Raw genomic sequence first — 16,978 nt, forward strand, 5'->3', positions numbered from 1 at the left:
ACGTGTGAAAACTACTTTTAGGTTAAAAACCTTACAACATAAGTCCAAAATGAGTCGAACTACTTGAGATTCTCCTGGAGTGACCATAATAAGACCAGTGGATTTGATCGAAGGTATTGGGAAATGAGTCTGACAACACCGAGAAGTTGCTTGTCTTCTTCCCTGAAAACAAACTACCCTTCAGATTCATCTGGCATGAAATGGCGAATGATTGCTATTACTAGGGCCTTGCCCAGGAGCTCCAACTTGACGGGTAGTTGCGGTTGTGCAGCTCCGCGAGGCTATGGTGGCAGAATTTCCAGATTTGAGCAAGAATATAATTGGTTAGTGATTGAGGTACTAACTGGCAAGAATTCACGTCAGATAAGTTACTGCTTTGCTAAAAAGAAAGCACATCTTAAACAACGTTTTGCAAATTAATGTCATCTTCACCAAGTCATAACAGTAGGTAAATCTAACATCTGACAAAAAGTAAACACAAATGTCATTGTCGTTTATGGGGGGCGGGGGTTGGTGGAAAATCAGCCTTTTTCAGAAGCTTGGGGAGAAAAAAGAATTGGAACCTGGTGCTGTCAAATAAGTCCACATGTCTACTTGTTCCGCCAAGAACTACTGTTACTGCTATATAAAACCTCAAACCTGATCGGGTTTGTCTGGGAAACGCAGTTTTGTGGTGACCCAGCATGCCTTGGACAGAATTTCAGTGACTGTTGTTGCTCATGTGTCTAGGATGGGTTATAAAAACCACTTCCAAATGATGTTAAGTCAAGCACTCTACATTGAGAAAATGTAGTTGTAAATGGAGAAAGTGCAAGACTATTTATTACCAATCAACCCAGGAGAGGGTGTCCCAGCTGGTTTACTACAATATGAGATCGCAGAATGCCCCTGAGAGCTCTTCCCAAGGCTCAGTCAGTGCTCTGCAAGTAATGACATTTTTGTTGGATTTCATGTTTCAGCCATTAGGAAAAGCTGAAAAAGAGTATGGGTTTCTCGCTGTAGGACCTGCAGCAGGAGAACACTTTAAAACACACCTGGAAACCTACAGTTGGAGAGCTGAATGGGTAAAGGTTAATAGCCAGCTCATATTCTACCACTCAAGCCTTTGAAATGAAATAGCAGCACTTAAATTGAGCTGTGCATAAACATACAATCAAACCAGTAAGAGTTCAACTTTTTTTGTAAGGTGTTGTGGGTGAGATTTCTTCCAGGCGATGTCGGGCTGAAACGGACAGGAAATGTTTGGTCAAGTTATTGTTGCGAAAGGGCATTTAATGCTGATGTCCAAGTGAAATGTGCCGCAAGTGGTTACGTTTATCTATTGTCAGGATTTCGTTAGGTCAAGATGAGGTCCGGTAAATATTAATATGAATAGTAATAAAATCTTAAGAGAAGGTACGTTATTTTGTCACTGTATCCAACTGGTAGTACTCCAGAAGTTGAGGGCCATTCTTCCTTATTGACCGTGTCCATCTTGCCTGTCCATAACTTGTGGAAAGGGTGTGAGGACAGCACCTCAGATGAACATTTAGTGTCGGCACATAACTATGTAGCCTTACAATATATAAGTTGACAGAGGCCATTGTCCTGGTCACTGGTGAGCCCATCACTCCCTAGCGTATCAGCTTAACAAGATCATCTTCTAGTAAGATGGTAATTTGAGCAGCATGGTTAAAACATTGTAGGAATAAATTGCAGCACAAAACCCATGGCAGTTACTTTTTTTCTAATGAACATACATTTGCACTCATTGGAATTGTATCGTTCAGCAAAACGTAAATACCGATTTATATTTATGGATCATTGGCTGTCATTTCTCAGTCCAGATGGGATTTGTTCATGAGATTTAATCCTCTGAATTGCTCCATGTACACAGATTTCCTCTTTTTTTTTTTTTTTTTTTTTTTATGTCGTGCTTCCTTGTTAATTCGTCCAGTCCTGCTAGCAAACCGAGGGGTGGAAATGTATAAAACGAATCCATACAACTTTCATAAATGTTTAACTGAGTTGTTGGGCAGTACATTTCTGTTTGCTGTTACTTTCTTATGCAGCACCTCCTTAGTGGTAAGTAGGCGCTTAACACATTGCTGAAATAATTCAAACTTGGAGAGAGTTAGTAGAGGTCATGCTTTAGCAACGACCTATTGTTAAAGTCAACTAAATACATTTTTTATCATTTACTTTTTTGCTGCACATTATTTCGGTCTTGAAGTCTGATGACCTATTTAAATTGGAAAAGTGAAAAAATATGCGGGTTCCGTTGTCACGGGTGTATAGAGCTAACAGCTGGCAGATGTTTTTAACTGTTAATTGTTTAATTCTTTCTCACCTTATTTCTTAACCATTGCAGCTGTGGCAGCTCTCGATCAAGTTGTGTGTATGTATATATATATATATATATATATATATATATATATATATATATATATATATATATATATATATATATGAAAGATCTGTTCCAATCCACACAGCCAAAGCACTGATCAATTTTCCGTTACCATGTTATTAGACTTCTGATCATGCTAGGAGTACTCTCACAATATTTATTTGGAAAGTTTTCTATAGCGCGAAATAGACCCTGGAAGGGTATCGGAGCGCGCTTTACAAAGGTTTCATCACATAGAAGTTTAATATAGTAATCTCCTCCTGTTGGATAAGGTTGTCGGTTTAGCTACCAGAACTTTATCCATTCTCCCTTAGTAAACAATTTCCTCCCCTTAACCATGGCTTTCTACCAAAAATGGGGTCCGCTGCAAATCACTCATATTATTCAAGGCTATAAATCACCTCTCTAAATAACTGATGCAGCTTTATAACCAGTTACACTCCCTCTAACATTCATCAATCAAACATTTTAACAGAACCTCAACCATCATGTATTGCATCTTGATTCCGATCATTTAATTCTCTGCCTCTCATCTGTAACTCACTTTCTCTGCAATGTAAGCATGCCCCGTACTGCTGGTTTTGCTCGTTGTTGCTGCTCATCTTCATCAAAGTTACTTTGTATCAATGTCATTCTACTATAGTCTTATGTTCAGCATTTCTGAACAAAATGCTATTTGGCAAATGCGTTCTTTTGAATCCATCCTATGTTATATTAATGGTTTGACAGTAAATATGTCCATTTAATAGCAGTATGATCTAAGATGTTAAGCTTTTATTTCTATTCTGCTTGTTTGTCATGTGTTAAATGGAATCTGTTTTTTTAAGTTCTTTGCCACAGAGCAGGTGGAAGGAAGTCTTCCAATTGACTTGTGAGCTATGTCCAGGCTTGAGGGCAAATTAAGTAGATTTTTGGTAATGGGATGGGAAAGTGGACAAGATTCCTTTCCAAGCTCTTTATAAGAGTTCAGATAGGTCATTTGTCTTCCTCGGTGGTATGAGGGCCACCAAATCATAATCTTGGTGGAGAGGTTATCATAAGATAAAAACACTATTCTCTGTTTCCTTCTGGGGCAAGTGATCATTGTAGTTTATTCCACGGCAGTATTGCTGATGTGTTTTTATACCCCTAATTAGATGATAAAGAAAAATGGTTTCCAGGGTCGTTTTTAACAGTATTGAATACTAGATAATCTTGTTCTGTGTTTTTGTTTTCCAACTTTACCTTCAATGTATGAAAAAATCACGTAGGTTATTTAGTAACTTACCTCTACTTTTCTTTCTCTCTCATTCCTAGGCTCTGCTCTGCCGAGCCATTGAGAGGCAGAGGAGCTGGCCTCGACACCGGGAGAGGCTGGACGACCTGTCCCTTCATGCTGAATGGCTGCAATGGCTCCCGCTCTCACTGACGCCTCCACTGAAACTCACCACATCCGGTTCAAACTGGCTTCACCATCCTCCACCTTGTCGCCTGGCAGTGCAGAGAACAACGGTAACGCCAATAATATCCTTATTGCAGCCAATACAACTAAGAGAAAATCCATTGTGGGAGAGGAGCCCAGCCTAGACTTTCGAAACAACCCAAAGGACGATTTGGGAAAGCTGCAGCCACTGGTGGCATCGTACCTATGTTCGGATGTGACTTCTGTTCCTTCTAAGGAGCCTATAACTCTACAAGGGGTCTTCAGCAAGCAGACAGTCTTGAAATCTCACTCGCTCCTATCCCACTCCTTCTTGAAATCTAGTGAAATTAGAGCTGAACTTTTGGGCAGACATTCAGCTCTGGAGTTCTCGCTGGAAAATCTCAATACAATGAGTCAGTCCACTTTGCCTCAGGCCCCAGTTAATGGCCTTGCTAAAAAACCGTCAAAAAGCTCTGGCTGTGATCTTGAGGTGGCTGGCTCTCTCAATGGTGGAAAGCGCACACCCACCTCTTCTGCTGCATTACAGAACACAGATGGTAACTCTGCAAGTTGTTCCTCTTCCAGGGACTTAAAGGTAGGGTACACAAATTGCACTCTTTCACGTAGAAGCCTTGATGTGGAACAGAGAACTGCCTTCAGCAACAGTGTACCCACTTCAAATAAGTTGTCTCTGAATTCTACTCAGCGGGGGCCTCATGGTGCAGGCGGTGACAGAGTTCTGCCACACCCTGGTGGCAGTGATATGGGGGGCAAGGCAGAGGACCTGAAATCGCCCTTGCAGGCAAGCCTTTCCAGTACACTAGATGCAGATGCGAGGATGCGGGCTTTGTTGCGAAGACAGAGTGATATTGAGAGTCGTGCTCGGCGCCTTCAGAAGCGCTTGCAAGTTGTGCAGGCAAAGCAGGTAGAGCGACACATCCAGCAGCAGATGGGTGGCTTCCTAGATAAAACTCTGAGTCACTTGCCCAGTCTGGATGCTCTCCGGCACCGTAATCAGCTGATGCTCACTCGCAGGGCAGAGGCCACGCTACGCAAGCTTGGGGGTGAGGGAAGCACCTCTGAGGACCTTGATGCCTTTTTGAAAAGTGACTCTGTCACCACGGAACTGGAAAAATTTACAGCAAGTGGAATGGCAACACTGAAGTCGAGTGAAAAAGCATTTGATTCTGATGTCACCGATAGTAGCTCGGGAGGAGAGTCGGACATAGAGGAAGAGGAACTGACCAAAGCGGGTGTTGAACAGCGCCATGTTCCACTGTGAGTCCTTGCTAAAAATATTTGAATCCTTTATAACTACCCAGGGCTTTTTGATCTATTTGTATATGCCATAAGTTGCCTGTGCTCCTAATTAGTAGATGGGGATGCAAGGAAGGTAGGTCTAAGGAGCTAAGGAAAGATTGTCCTTCCCATGAATCTTATTGTAAAATACTCCGCATAGCAATGGCTTTTGGGTAGCTGGATCATATGCAGAAAAGAAGCCTGGTGATGCGTTGCTCCTATGAGCTTTAACAATACCTATTTGCGTCATGAGTGTACACGTTTTGCTTTGTATATACACTGTAGTCTTAGGAAAGGAGTTAAGTGAAATTGACTGCATGAAACCTGCAACCATTGTTTGCATTTTCCCTTAATAGGCATAGTGAAAACGGTAGCAGTGCCTGAAACATCCATTTCAGAAGCTACTACTGGGCATCTGATCTAATATACTCTGATTGATGCAGTGAGAATCCAGTTTATTGTATGCTTCTCTTCAGAGTAAAGTGAAGGTCACTAAACATCAGTTTCCATGTAATTAATGCAAGATAAACGATTTTGCTAGATCTTCTTTTTGTGGAAACTGATATTTAGATTATTCCTATTTTGGGTGTATGTCGAATTCTTTTGTTCTCTGAATGTAATTTGAGTAAATGCCAACTCTTGTCTTGGAAGTTAACGTTTCTGGTTATGTCAATTTTTAGGTTTTACTGAGGATGTTGGCTTGCAAGTTATTTGTGCCAGCAGTGAAAGGTATATATCGATTTTAGGTATCCTCCTATCCAAAGATGCTACCCTGCTTTGAGTAGTCTAAAATGTCGGTCCTTCTCTATTCTTCCTACATTGTAGCACACTCTTTTTAATCTGGCTTTCTTTCCTTTCGATCTGGGTGAGGCATGTCTCCACTTCAGTCAGAACCTCAAATACCTTATTTGGAATATGCTGTAAGTGTGAGTACTGCAAGAGGACCGAGCATCAGTGTCCCTTCATCACGAGAGTCTCTTCCAGTGTCACACATCTCGCTTTTTTTTCTTCAACCTCATTCATTCTTTTTAGGTCTCGGGCCTAGCGTCACACTGCGTAAGCAGTGTGGGCGGAGCCCGAGATTTTATGACTTCAATGTGGGGCTTTATTCCGCCTCTCTCTTCCATTGGCTAGCTCCATAAATGGAGGCTAGCCATTGGAAGAGATGGGTGTCGGTTACTCTTTTCCCCGTCCCGACGCGATTCGGGGGCGTTTCTGGGTCTTTTTAAGTCCCGCCCTCTCCTCTTCCCATTGGCTGAAATTTTACCTTCCAGCCATTGGGAAGGGGAGAGCACGAAAAACACGCCCCCGAATCTTAAAATGACCTTGTTTTTTTTTTATCTCCAGAAAGGTGTAGAACCGCGGGCATGTTTGCGGTCGATCCCTGAAAAAGAAAAAAAATCATCCACACACAGCAGCCTTGAAGCAAGTGGCCTGTATGAAAATGACTCCCCTCGCAGAGCTGTCCCTTCGTGTAAAACAACTATTAGTCACAGCAGCGAGCCGAGGCATGGATTTTGAATCATCTGCTCAGGGGCACAGGCCTGTGGGGAAAGGAGCAGGCTTGTTTTCCTGTGAGCCCCACTGAGGGCTGACTGACTCCCGCCAGCCTGCGAGACCACGCCCCTTGCATGCATGGCACCCTTTCCTCCAGGCCCGTGCACCTGCTCCCCACCCCCTGCCACAGAGCACACATGTCACCGCGGGGGAGGGAAGGCGCACTCCGGGAGATGCAGCGTGGGATCGATGAGGCGCGGGCAGTCGATACTGATTGATGCCCTAAGGAGCCGCTTGAACATGCGTTTCAGATTGTGGGATAGAGGCGGGATCATTACTGCTGCTGCTGGCAGGAGGCAGCTTAAGGTTTCCCCAGACCCGGCTTCCAAGAAGACGCTGCGTGTAGATGTAACGGGAAGATTAGAATCGTATTTTTCTTATTTTTTTAACTCTGGAATAAGAGGTGCCAAGGCGCTTGGCGGTAAGCCCGCTGAAATAGGTCGGCGCGGTCTGTGATGCAAAGGAGAGAGGCCGTGGTATTCAGTATTTATGGAAACATGCGGTTCTGGGGGCTTTATTCGTGTGTTCAGGTCCCAGCGCTTGCTTGCCTCTGCAATGTATGCATGATGCACGCTCCTCATTAGCATATGCTTCCATTGATGATCTATTTGCCCCGCATTCTGAGGCGTCCCTCCATGCTCAGTTCTGTCATCAATCTCGGCTCACTTATCTTTTCAGTCCTGGCTGTGGTTGCGCACCATCGACAACCACAACCTCCCTTAACATTGGAAGCATGATAAGAAAATCAGGCAGCAAGGAACATTTACACATGAAATAGCAGATCATGTATTTATACTTCTGCTCATAACGACTAAAGACACGCATTTGTTTGCCACAGCTTCTGTTTGTGGTTTCTATATTCTGCAGTAAAGGAATGTGGTTTGTAGTTCTACAAGATCTAGTAATAAATGCATCTTTTATTACCATTACCATGCGCGCTGCCACCTTTTGTACACAATCAATGCCATGGGCAGGGCTTTGAGTGGGATGAAAAACGGTGGGGTGTCTCAAAGGGGTGTGGCCAATGTAATTAAAAACACCTTAGCTAAAAATCTGTCCTTAGCATATTGTGCCGCAAGACTTGTATTTTGCTGTTTGTCATTGCATCCGATATATCATTCAAGTAACATCATACCTACAACAAGTCAGGACTATTGGCTTTGTCAATGGTTGTTAGGTTTTTTTTTTGCAGAGTTTTATTTAGCGCGAACTACACCCAAACCGAATCCGGTATCAGAGCGCTTTACATAGCACCAGTTATGTTACATGAGGACGGACACACATTAATTTTAGGCACGGGGAGATTGAGTGATTTGCCCAGAATCACAGGAGGTTTTTTTCATAAGATAAATAAGCAGCAACTATGGCTTGTATGTAATATTGAAAAGGCTTCCACTTAAGGCTCTGGTGACACCACAACAATGTTGCTGCTCCTGGGTTTCAAAAAGAGGAGGGAAATCCAGAGAGAAAATTTCCCTTCCCCTACAACGCTCAGCTGGTATGACATCATGCCGTAACTTCTCCACTAGTGAGAAGTGAGCAGTGTGAGCACGCGCACATGCATGTGCCTACTGTCATTGCAGTCGGGGAAAAAACTGACTGCCAGGGCATAAAACAGACCCCAACAGAGACCTGTTTTGAGGCCTCCTTTAAAAACTGCCAGTTCTCAGCACTGGTAAGACATGCCCCACTTACATTCCTAGCCATGGGCATTGTTCAAAGCATTTTACTTTTTACGGCCAGACTGGACGAGTTCGCCAAATGCAGATCCGTTTTTAGGTCGAGCCTAGTGTCAGAGTGCATGCGCTGCTCGCTCTTCGAGGCATGATGTATTAGGGTATGCACTAGCAGCTCCGCCCACTCTCCGTCCACATTTGTCACTGGCGTTTTATAATTGTCCTTCTTAAATAACGCCTTCTGATACATAAATAAGCTTGTTAGCCCCGCCTTGTCTGCATTTGTTACCGCCCAGAACGACTGGACCGACTTGTTACACGGACGGCTTTATCTAGTGGGTGAGCACTATTTTGTTTTAGGACACTGATGGGGACAATGGCGGCTGCTTTTTTTTTTTGTATGTGCCTGCTGAGCTCTCTTTTTTAAATTTTTTTTAAAATTCAATACCAAATGCGGCACCCGCTTCAGAGACACTGCGCTCAGTTTCATAATTTTTGTATCAACTTTAGTAATGAGCGTGGCGCCCGCTTCAGGGACACCGCGCTCTGCAATGCAATAGGTGTTGCTTTTGGTATTGTAAATGACAATGCCTTTTAATGTTTTTATAACCGGCATTGCCATTTACAATGCCAATAGCTAAAACACTCGCAATTACGAGACCTATTGCATTGTAAATGCTTGTTTCCATCTGTTAGTAGAAAGAAGGAAAGTGCTGCTCTTGACGTTCTAATTTTTGGAGATTTTTTCCTGCCATTGGCTTTTCTTAGTAGTGATTCACTTTTTAGCTTTTTTTTTATTTTTTAAATTGACTCCTTCTAAGGTCTCGCCTAGGCTGCGCATGCAATGTTTCTTCGAGACATGATGTATCCAGAATATGGGCCTGGCGCACAGCCCATCTTTTTAATTGGTTCCTCTTTCTGTCCTTCCTAAATGTCGGCTTTTGTTAGGTTAAATGGCTTATTAATCCCTCCTTTTGGGCCTATGTAACTTCCCATATGGATTGCCACTGTTACGTGTGCGCCCTAATTTTTTTGTGACTTGCCAGCTGCTCGAACAATGCGATTGTCTTGTTTATTTTTTTGTTGCTTGTTTTGTATGCTGCCTGCATGTTTACAACGTGCACTTCTAAGGTGTCTGTGCAGTCGTTCACTTTTTATTAGCATGCTACCTTCCTCACGGCCGCCACCCTTAATGTTGGAGGGTTGGGCTGCTTACGTGAAATAATCAAGCATGGTTAACACTTTTATACATTTTAGTGTTTACTGCTTAATTGTTGGCCAATTTCCAAATTTCTAGAAGTCTGTGTGGGAGACATGCACTAAGCACCTAAAACGTGTTGTAAGCTTCTTTGTGTCATTTAAGAGATTGAAAAAATTGTGTATGTACATTTTACCTATTATAAAGAACTGTTTTGAGCTGTGCTCATAATTTAGAACCTGTACTTGTTTCTAAATATTTAAAGCAGTTTGAGTTGTATTCTTGAAAAAGACACACTCATTACTGGAAAAAAACCTGGCTACTACGGTGCAGTATGCTTCTTATTTTTCCTACATTCATCAATCATTTAATTTCCATGTCGCTGTGACAGTCTTCATTTTTATGAACATTTTCTATTAATGTAGTATAGCCCCATGCTAGCTCCGTCTGCAGACTCCTGCCTTCCAGATTCTACCAGTTGCCTTCGGCTATAGGAGCATCATAGTCTCAGCCATGGACCAGAACTGCTTACAGGTTCGCTTGCTGTGGAGAGCTGCTTAGTGTAGCACTGGGCGGAGTGGTTGGGATTGGAATGCAGTGTCGGACGCACTGCCAGTAATAGCCTCAGCCTACAGTGTTGGTTGTAGGGAGGGTTGAAGGAAGGGTGTAGAGCTACGTACCTTATCTATAGTCACAGTGCATGTTTATTGACCAACATTTGTTCAGTTCCGTGTAGAGATTCTGGACCCTTGTTCTTTGTTATAGCGCTTACAGACCTTCCGGTGATAGGCGCTCTACAAATACAACCTAACATTAACTGCTATTAATCGTGCCTTTTGGAAAAAATGATCAGTTAAGAGATAAGTCACATCCAAATATCTTTAAAATAACTGCATATTATTCAGAAGAGATCCTCCGCATTTTATCCAACAACTAACTTCCTTGGGTTTAATCACCTCTCGCTAAGACTGGTGTTTCTCTCAGCATGTGCAGTGGTTGAATTAAGATACTCTGTGCCATCTCGTATCTCTTGCGTTGCAAAATGCTTCCATGTATTTCTCTAAATCTTCTAGTTCTTGCTAACAAACGACTCGCAGGTGCAAAATCGTTCTCACTGTAATCAATCATGCCTTCAACCCTCTATAGCCAAACTCTACCTTCGAAGAACCGCTTCAAAATCTTTACCCACACCCCTCACTTGTTCCAAACTGTGTTACATAGTGCTATAGTTAAATTGTGATTCTACCAAATAAACCTTACTTTATTTAAAACGGTATTATTGAAACTCCCACATCCCCTATGTAGGTCTCGCCTAAGCCAGCGCATGCGCTGATGTGGCGAGACTTTTAGTGAGTGGCATTTTAAAATGCGACCAGACACTGTGTGTTCTCAAGCTTGTGAGCACACGCGCAGCAGCCATCTGGCTTTCCTCGCGGCACCCTTACAGCGTGACTCTCCCCGCCCCTCCCCCACCACAGAGCACGTGATCGCTTTCAGGGAAGCGTTACTTTTACGTCCGCGCAGCCAATGCTGGTTTCTGAATGCTATCCTTTTATTCACTTATTAGGTTTATGGTGTGTCACTCACAAAAGGTTCAATGTTACTCTTCAGAACTTAGAACAAGATGAGGCTGTCTGAGAAGCATTTTTTCCTCTGCTAGTGCACATTCTGTCCGATCCCCTGGACATTTTTTTATATCAAGAAATCCTTTCCTCGCATTTTGTTGAAAACCCGAATGAAGCATGCCCACACAGCAGTCTTACACACAGAAAGCAGGGCCTGATTCAATTACAAATGTCTGCATTGTGGTTAAGAGCAAGGCATTTTTTATTATTCATTGTTAGTCACCACACTTCTGAGACAGTGTCATTAATCATAATTAATATTCTGCTCTCGATCAATTGGGCTCATCCCAGCGGTAACCTCTACAGTGACCTAGGCAGATTTAGCAGGTAGTTTCTTGGAGGAAATGTGGCTTGGGTTATTTCCCAAATGTCTTTAACGTGCCTGTCTTTGGCTTCTGGCTGGTGCCACAGCCTAATGCGTCTGAGCATGGACTAATCCTCTCGCTCCATGTGAAACCGTAAGACCCATGCTGTTAGTCCATCCCTTCCGGGTCTCACATCTGTCCCTTCTCCTCAAACCGACTTCTCCCTGTCCCACTGCAGAGGGTGTTTTCTTAAGTATAGAAGACACACAAAGGCACATGTCTCCCAGGATGTTTGTTAAGAACAGTGCCCTTTGTCTGACTGTCTTTATCATCTTGTTCCTGAGTTTACCCCGGGGGTAGTTACATTGTGTTTCGACCTCTCTATCTCCTAACTCTAGTCCCCTAGCTAATAAGGCATCATTATAGCTCAGGTAAAAACTCACTCATTTTCTATTCTTAATCTGTTATTTACTTTAGTTGTGTCGACTTTTATATATAGACTTGTGCTGAATAGTTATGATTCCCACATCCCTAGTGCTTTTTAGGTCTCGTGACCTATCAATGCGCATGCGCATTGAGAGAAGCGAGACTATAGGGCTTTAAACAAAGTTTAACTAACTGTGGCGATTTGGTGCTGTGCCCGTGCACTTTTAGGTCAATGTGCAAGCGCATTGACCTAAAATGCGCGTGCACATCATCAAATCGCCATCTGTTCCCAAAGCCACACTCCTCCCACACCTTTGAAGTGAAGCTTAGCTTCACTTCAAAGGCCCCGGCTGCTTCACACCCTCATGCCGCTCTCCCCGCTCCGCCCCCTCCCCTGCCCGCCGTGTGCATTTCTCCTCCCCCCCCCTCCCCACAGCAATGCCCTCCGTCTTGTTTCCTTTCTTGTTTGTTGCCCTGCCCTTCATCTGACTGTATTTGTTGTCCCTTTGCAACTGTTCACTTCTTTTGGTTTCCTTTAGCCCCCACCTCGGTACAGCTTCGATTCCATCTATGATCTGCTTGTTTGTCATCTTTCACAGGTACGGCCATGCCCTGCGCATAGCGCCGTTCAAATGCACCCGTGCACTCGGACCAACAGCGCTATCTTGGCTCTCCTTCTGTTCTATGTCTCAGAACCGATAGTTCACTCATGAATGATCTTGTCACCGGTCAGATACCTGAGGTTCTCCTCATCTCTGAGACCGGGATTAGTGCGATGCGACCCCTGTTCAAAATTAGAAGAAATCACACATAATACCAACGTCGTCTCCTGGAACCATCTGAATAAAAAGTGCCATCAAATATCAGATGCATCAAATCACCACTGCTATCCTTGAAGTGCGGAGACAAAGTGCATGAAATATTGCTGTAATTATATCTGAATGTAAAGATCGGGATCTAAAAACCGGGACAAAATGAACAAATATATTCCAGAGTAAAGTCTCAGCTCAGATCTGATACTCCCGTGCACCAGCGATCAAAGGGTGCAAGCGTAGCTATTTCATCCAGACTGCAAAAACTGCCACTCCATTCCTGAGGCCTGATCTGGCCCCATGCTTTGTGATAGACAGGCGCAAAGAAGCAACAACATCTTCCTCTGTACTCTCTATTCTATCTCTCACCCTGTCTCTCTCTCTTCTACCTCTATCTCACGCAAATTCTTTGTCCCTTTGTCTCTCTCTGTCCCTCATTGCGTCTCTCCTCTCTCCTTTCTATTTTACTTTCATTCTTTCTCTCTCTTTCTCTATCTCTCTCACTCTTCCTCTCTCCCACTCTCTCTTTCTCTCACTCTCTCTTCCTCTCACTCTCTCTTCCTCGCTCTCTCCCTCCCACCCTCTCTTTCTCTCTCTCACTCTCTCTTTCTCCCACTCTCTCTCTCTCCCACTCTCTCTTTCTCTCTCTCACTCTCTCTTCCTCGATCTCTCCCTCCCACCCTCTCTCTTTCTCTCTCTCTCCCACTCTCTCATTTTCTCTCCCTTCCAACCTCTCTTTCTCTCTGACCCACTCTCCCTCTCTTTCTCCCACTCTCTTTCTCCCACTCTCTCTCTTTCTCTCTCTCTCTCCCTCTTTCTCTCCCTGTCTCCCAAACTCTCTTTCTTTCTCTCCCACTCTCCCTCTCACTCTCTCTCCCACTCTCTCTCTTTTTCTCTTTCCCACTCTCCCTCTCTTTTTCTCTTTCCCACTCTCCCACTGGCTCTCTCTCACACTCTCTCTCTTTCTCACACTCTCTCTCTCTCCCCCACTCTCTCTCTTTCTTTCCCACTCTCTCTTTCTCTCTCCCCCACTCCCTCTCTTTCTCTCTCTCTCTCTCTCTCTCCTTGCTGCTTGTTTTCCACAATCAGAGCACTCTCCTCGCTGCTTCCCCTGTATCATCTTAAATTTACACAGATGCCCCCTTTTCTGCATAATTCTATATTGTTATTGAAACTAGTGCGTAATTTATATTTGGAAAAAAAGTAAGTGTCAGGGCCCTTCTTTGGATGCCACTGCAGCCTGCACTGCCAATAAAAGTACCAGTACAACTACAACACATTGCAATGTTACAAGTGTAACAATTCAAACTATTCCAGGACTCCCAATACGAATGGCATGGAATAGTCTCAATTGCTATTTTCAATGTATTTTGAATTATTAAATACTGTTGTTGCTCTCATCTTATAATTAAACAGACAGCGCCACCATGTGTGAACTGTCATTAGCGCCGACACTGAGAATAAAGTGCCCGTACTGAGCCCTGGAAACCACCGGTTCAAATTAATTGCTGCGTTCCCGGTATTCATTCCAAACAATCTCTATTATACATGCACACCACACCAACCACCACCCTTCTTTCCCACATATGAATTATTTATGTACGGCCTCAGAAAGGAATCATTTAAATTTCAAACCTGTAAAGTTCAATTCACAGTTTCTGTATTTTGTGGTCGCCTTTACATAGTGCATTACACAGTGAGTTATAGCCCTCAGTTCACGACAGGCGACACTGTTTCAAGCTGTTTTCAAGCTTTCAAGCCTTATTACAAATCACAAAAAAGATGTTAATATTTCACTTCTGTTCTTGGATTTTCGTCACAATAAAAAACACTGAATATAATCTTCACAAAAGTTATTTACAAAAGTTTAAGCTATTGCCATTACAAATTAAATACAGTATTTAACAATTTAACAAAAAAAATAAAAGCCATTGTTATTTGTAATATTAATACATCTAAGTCACGTAAATAAAAAACATGTTGCATTACAAATGCTATAGGTGTCACATTTGCGAAAGTTATAACTATTGGCATTGTAAATGACAGAGCTATTAATTTAGCTATTTTAACAAATACATAAATAAAAAAAAAATGTAATTTATAAGACCAATAGCTCAAACTTTCCTAATGCGAGACCTATTTCATTTCCAATGCTTGTTATTGTTATAGCTATGTAATGCTTTCTTCATCTAGGTGTTTCTTCGCGCAGAACTAGAGCAACTATCGTCTGATAATGTTTGTTGTTTGTTGGTGTTTGTTTGGAAGTAGTTCGTAGAGTGTTTGTGCACTGTTTAGGACTGCAGTGTTTTGTATGAGAAAGTGTAAAATGATCTGCGTGGATCTCTGTTGTGTCATGTGTGGGTAGATAGGGCAAGCAATTTTTCTGTTTTTATTTCAGCTGAGGAGGTCCCAAGTCCATTGCTCAGACAGAGCAGCGGCTTCTATTTACGCATTAAAATCTAGGTCTGTGTCTTATGATGCAATGGTGTGCACATTTTTTAAGTTTAAGATAGTTTTAGCTGCATGTTACTTGCATGTACGTTATGAGGCTTCCTCCCTCCTAAAATCCTTGCTGCGCCTGAAAACATTTATGATGCAAGACCACTCTCTATTGGTCCTTCCACCCTCCCTTCGCCAAGAACACCATTGAGATCCTTCTTGGTTTGACAGTTACAGCAGTAATTGTCCACTTTTGCTCTCAGGGTAATCCGTCAAAATACTGAGTGAAAAATATTCAGACAAAAATATTGTGGAAAAAAATTATTGGGGCATTTTTTTAAATGTAATTGTGCATAATACTGTTTTTAGGGGGAGCCAGCAAGAGCATACACTAACGCATGTGTCTTACTTGAGAGACGCTATTGTTTACAACAAGCATTTGCCGTGCAATATGTCTCGCATTTACGAGACTCTGAGCAACTGGCATTGTAAATCACAAACCTTTTATGTGTTGGTTTTAAAAACATATAAATAAAAGGCATCTTCATTTACAATGCCAGTAGCTTAAAATTTCGCAAATGCGAGACCTATTGCATTGCAAACGCTTGTTCCAATTTGTTCCCTGCTATTATTGCAAGATTGTTCCATTGCAAACAAAAAAATAAGTAAACATTGTCATTTACAACACCAATAGCTCTAACGTTCACCAATGCAAGACCGATTGAATTGTAAATGCTTGTTTTCTGCATGCGCTTAAACTGGCAACACCGTGCTCTCCTTTGTTCTCTGAAGGTGATGTTACTTGGTTTTTGTACGTTGCATGTCCTGCCAGTGGTATAGCTTTGTAACGTATTTAACGAGTTTTCTACATGCTATTGAGATGCGTTTCAGCTTGTTGATGAGTTTTGTTGCTTATATTCTAGTCCTATAATTAGTAGGTGGGCTCAGTCTTGTAGTTTAATGATTAACTATATGATTTTTGGTGTTTGAGTTGATGCTGGAGATCTTATTTCATGTTTACCATCTTCTTGGTATGTAGATATTACCCCTGCCTATGGAGGTGGAAATAATCAGTGTGTTTCTATTGGCTAGTACTTTTGAGCACTGGGATACATATCCTCACATGCATAGTGGAAATATCTACTGTTTATTGTGCAGGTAACTATCCATGATGGCTGAGTGATTTTTATGAAATTGTTAGAAACCATGACCAATACGGCAGGAGACCTTAGACTTAGTGGAGTATTCGACCGATCACACTTTGGTAAGAGCTTTAGAATGTCTGGACAAGCGGGATTGAGAATAGTTTTGACATAATCTATATAGACTAGTGTGAGGGTTGTTGCTCATTCTGGGGTACTAAACTGCTTCTTAAGGCAGTAAACGCTCCAGCTGTATGAAAATGTGAGTACCACTGGGGTGGAGGGCTTTAGAATACCCAGTCTCTCAACCTGGGCTCTTGCTCGACCTGTTAAAAAATCTGATGTGTTGTAGACAGTACTGCAGGGGGTTGCCCTTTCCACTGAACTAACTCTGTCTCCCCATGGAATACACTCATGAAAGTTGATGGCCACAGTTTGAATATTTTGTGTGGAGATTTAGTCAAACTCACTCCAGAATCCTATCAGATCTGCACCTCTGCTGTGCAGCTTCTCTGGATAGCCGGAAATAATCAAAGCTTACACTGTTAACCCAAAATAACATCTTAATGGGGAGCAGGTGGGAAACCTGTTGCTGGCCATTGTCTGGCTGCTTCACTGAATCTATAAAAGCGCAATACAATAGTCAAAAGAGAGGACAGTTTCTTTGCATCAATATAATCACATGAATTTTAAACTTTAGTCTTAACA

At 42.6% G+C, this 16,978-nt stretch overlaps 1 protein-coding gene across 5 annotated transcripts in view; it reads left to right on the top strand.

Moving 5' to 3' along the window:
* Positions 1-16,978, top strand: part of KANSL1 (KAT8 regulatory NSL complex subunit 1) — a 1,096,983-nt gene that overhangs the window by 432,374 nt on the left and 647,631 nt on the right. For all 5 annotated transcript variants that reach the window (XM_078645034.1, XM_078645035.1, XM_078645037.1 and 2 more), the window contains one exon: positions 3,686-5,069. In XM_078645034.1, coding sequence (XP_078501160.1) covers positions 3,769-5,069 — 1,301 coding nt within the window. In that variant the 5' untranslated portion in view covers positions 3,686-3,768. The remainder of the gene's footprint in view (positions 1-3,685; positions 5,070-16,978) is intronic.

This window comes from Lissotriton helveticus, chromosome 5_1, assembly GCF_964261635.1.
Source record: "Lissotriton helveticus chromosome 5_1, aLisHel1.1, whole genome shotgun sequence".
Classification (NCBI taxonomy): Eukaryota; Metazoa; Chordata; class Amphibia; order Caudata; family Salamandridae; genus Lissotriton; species Lissotriton helveticus.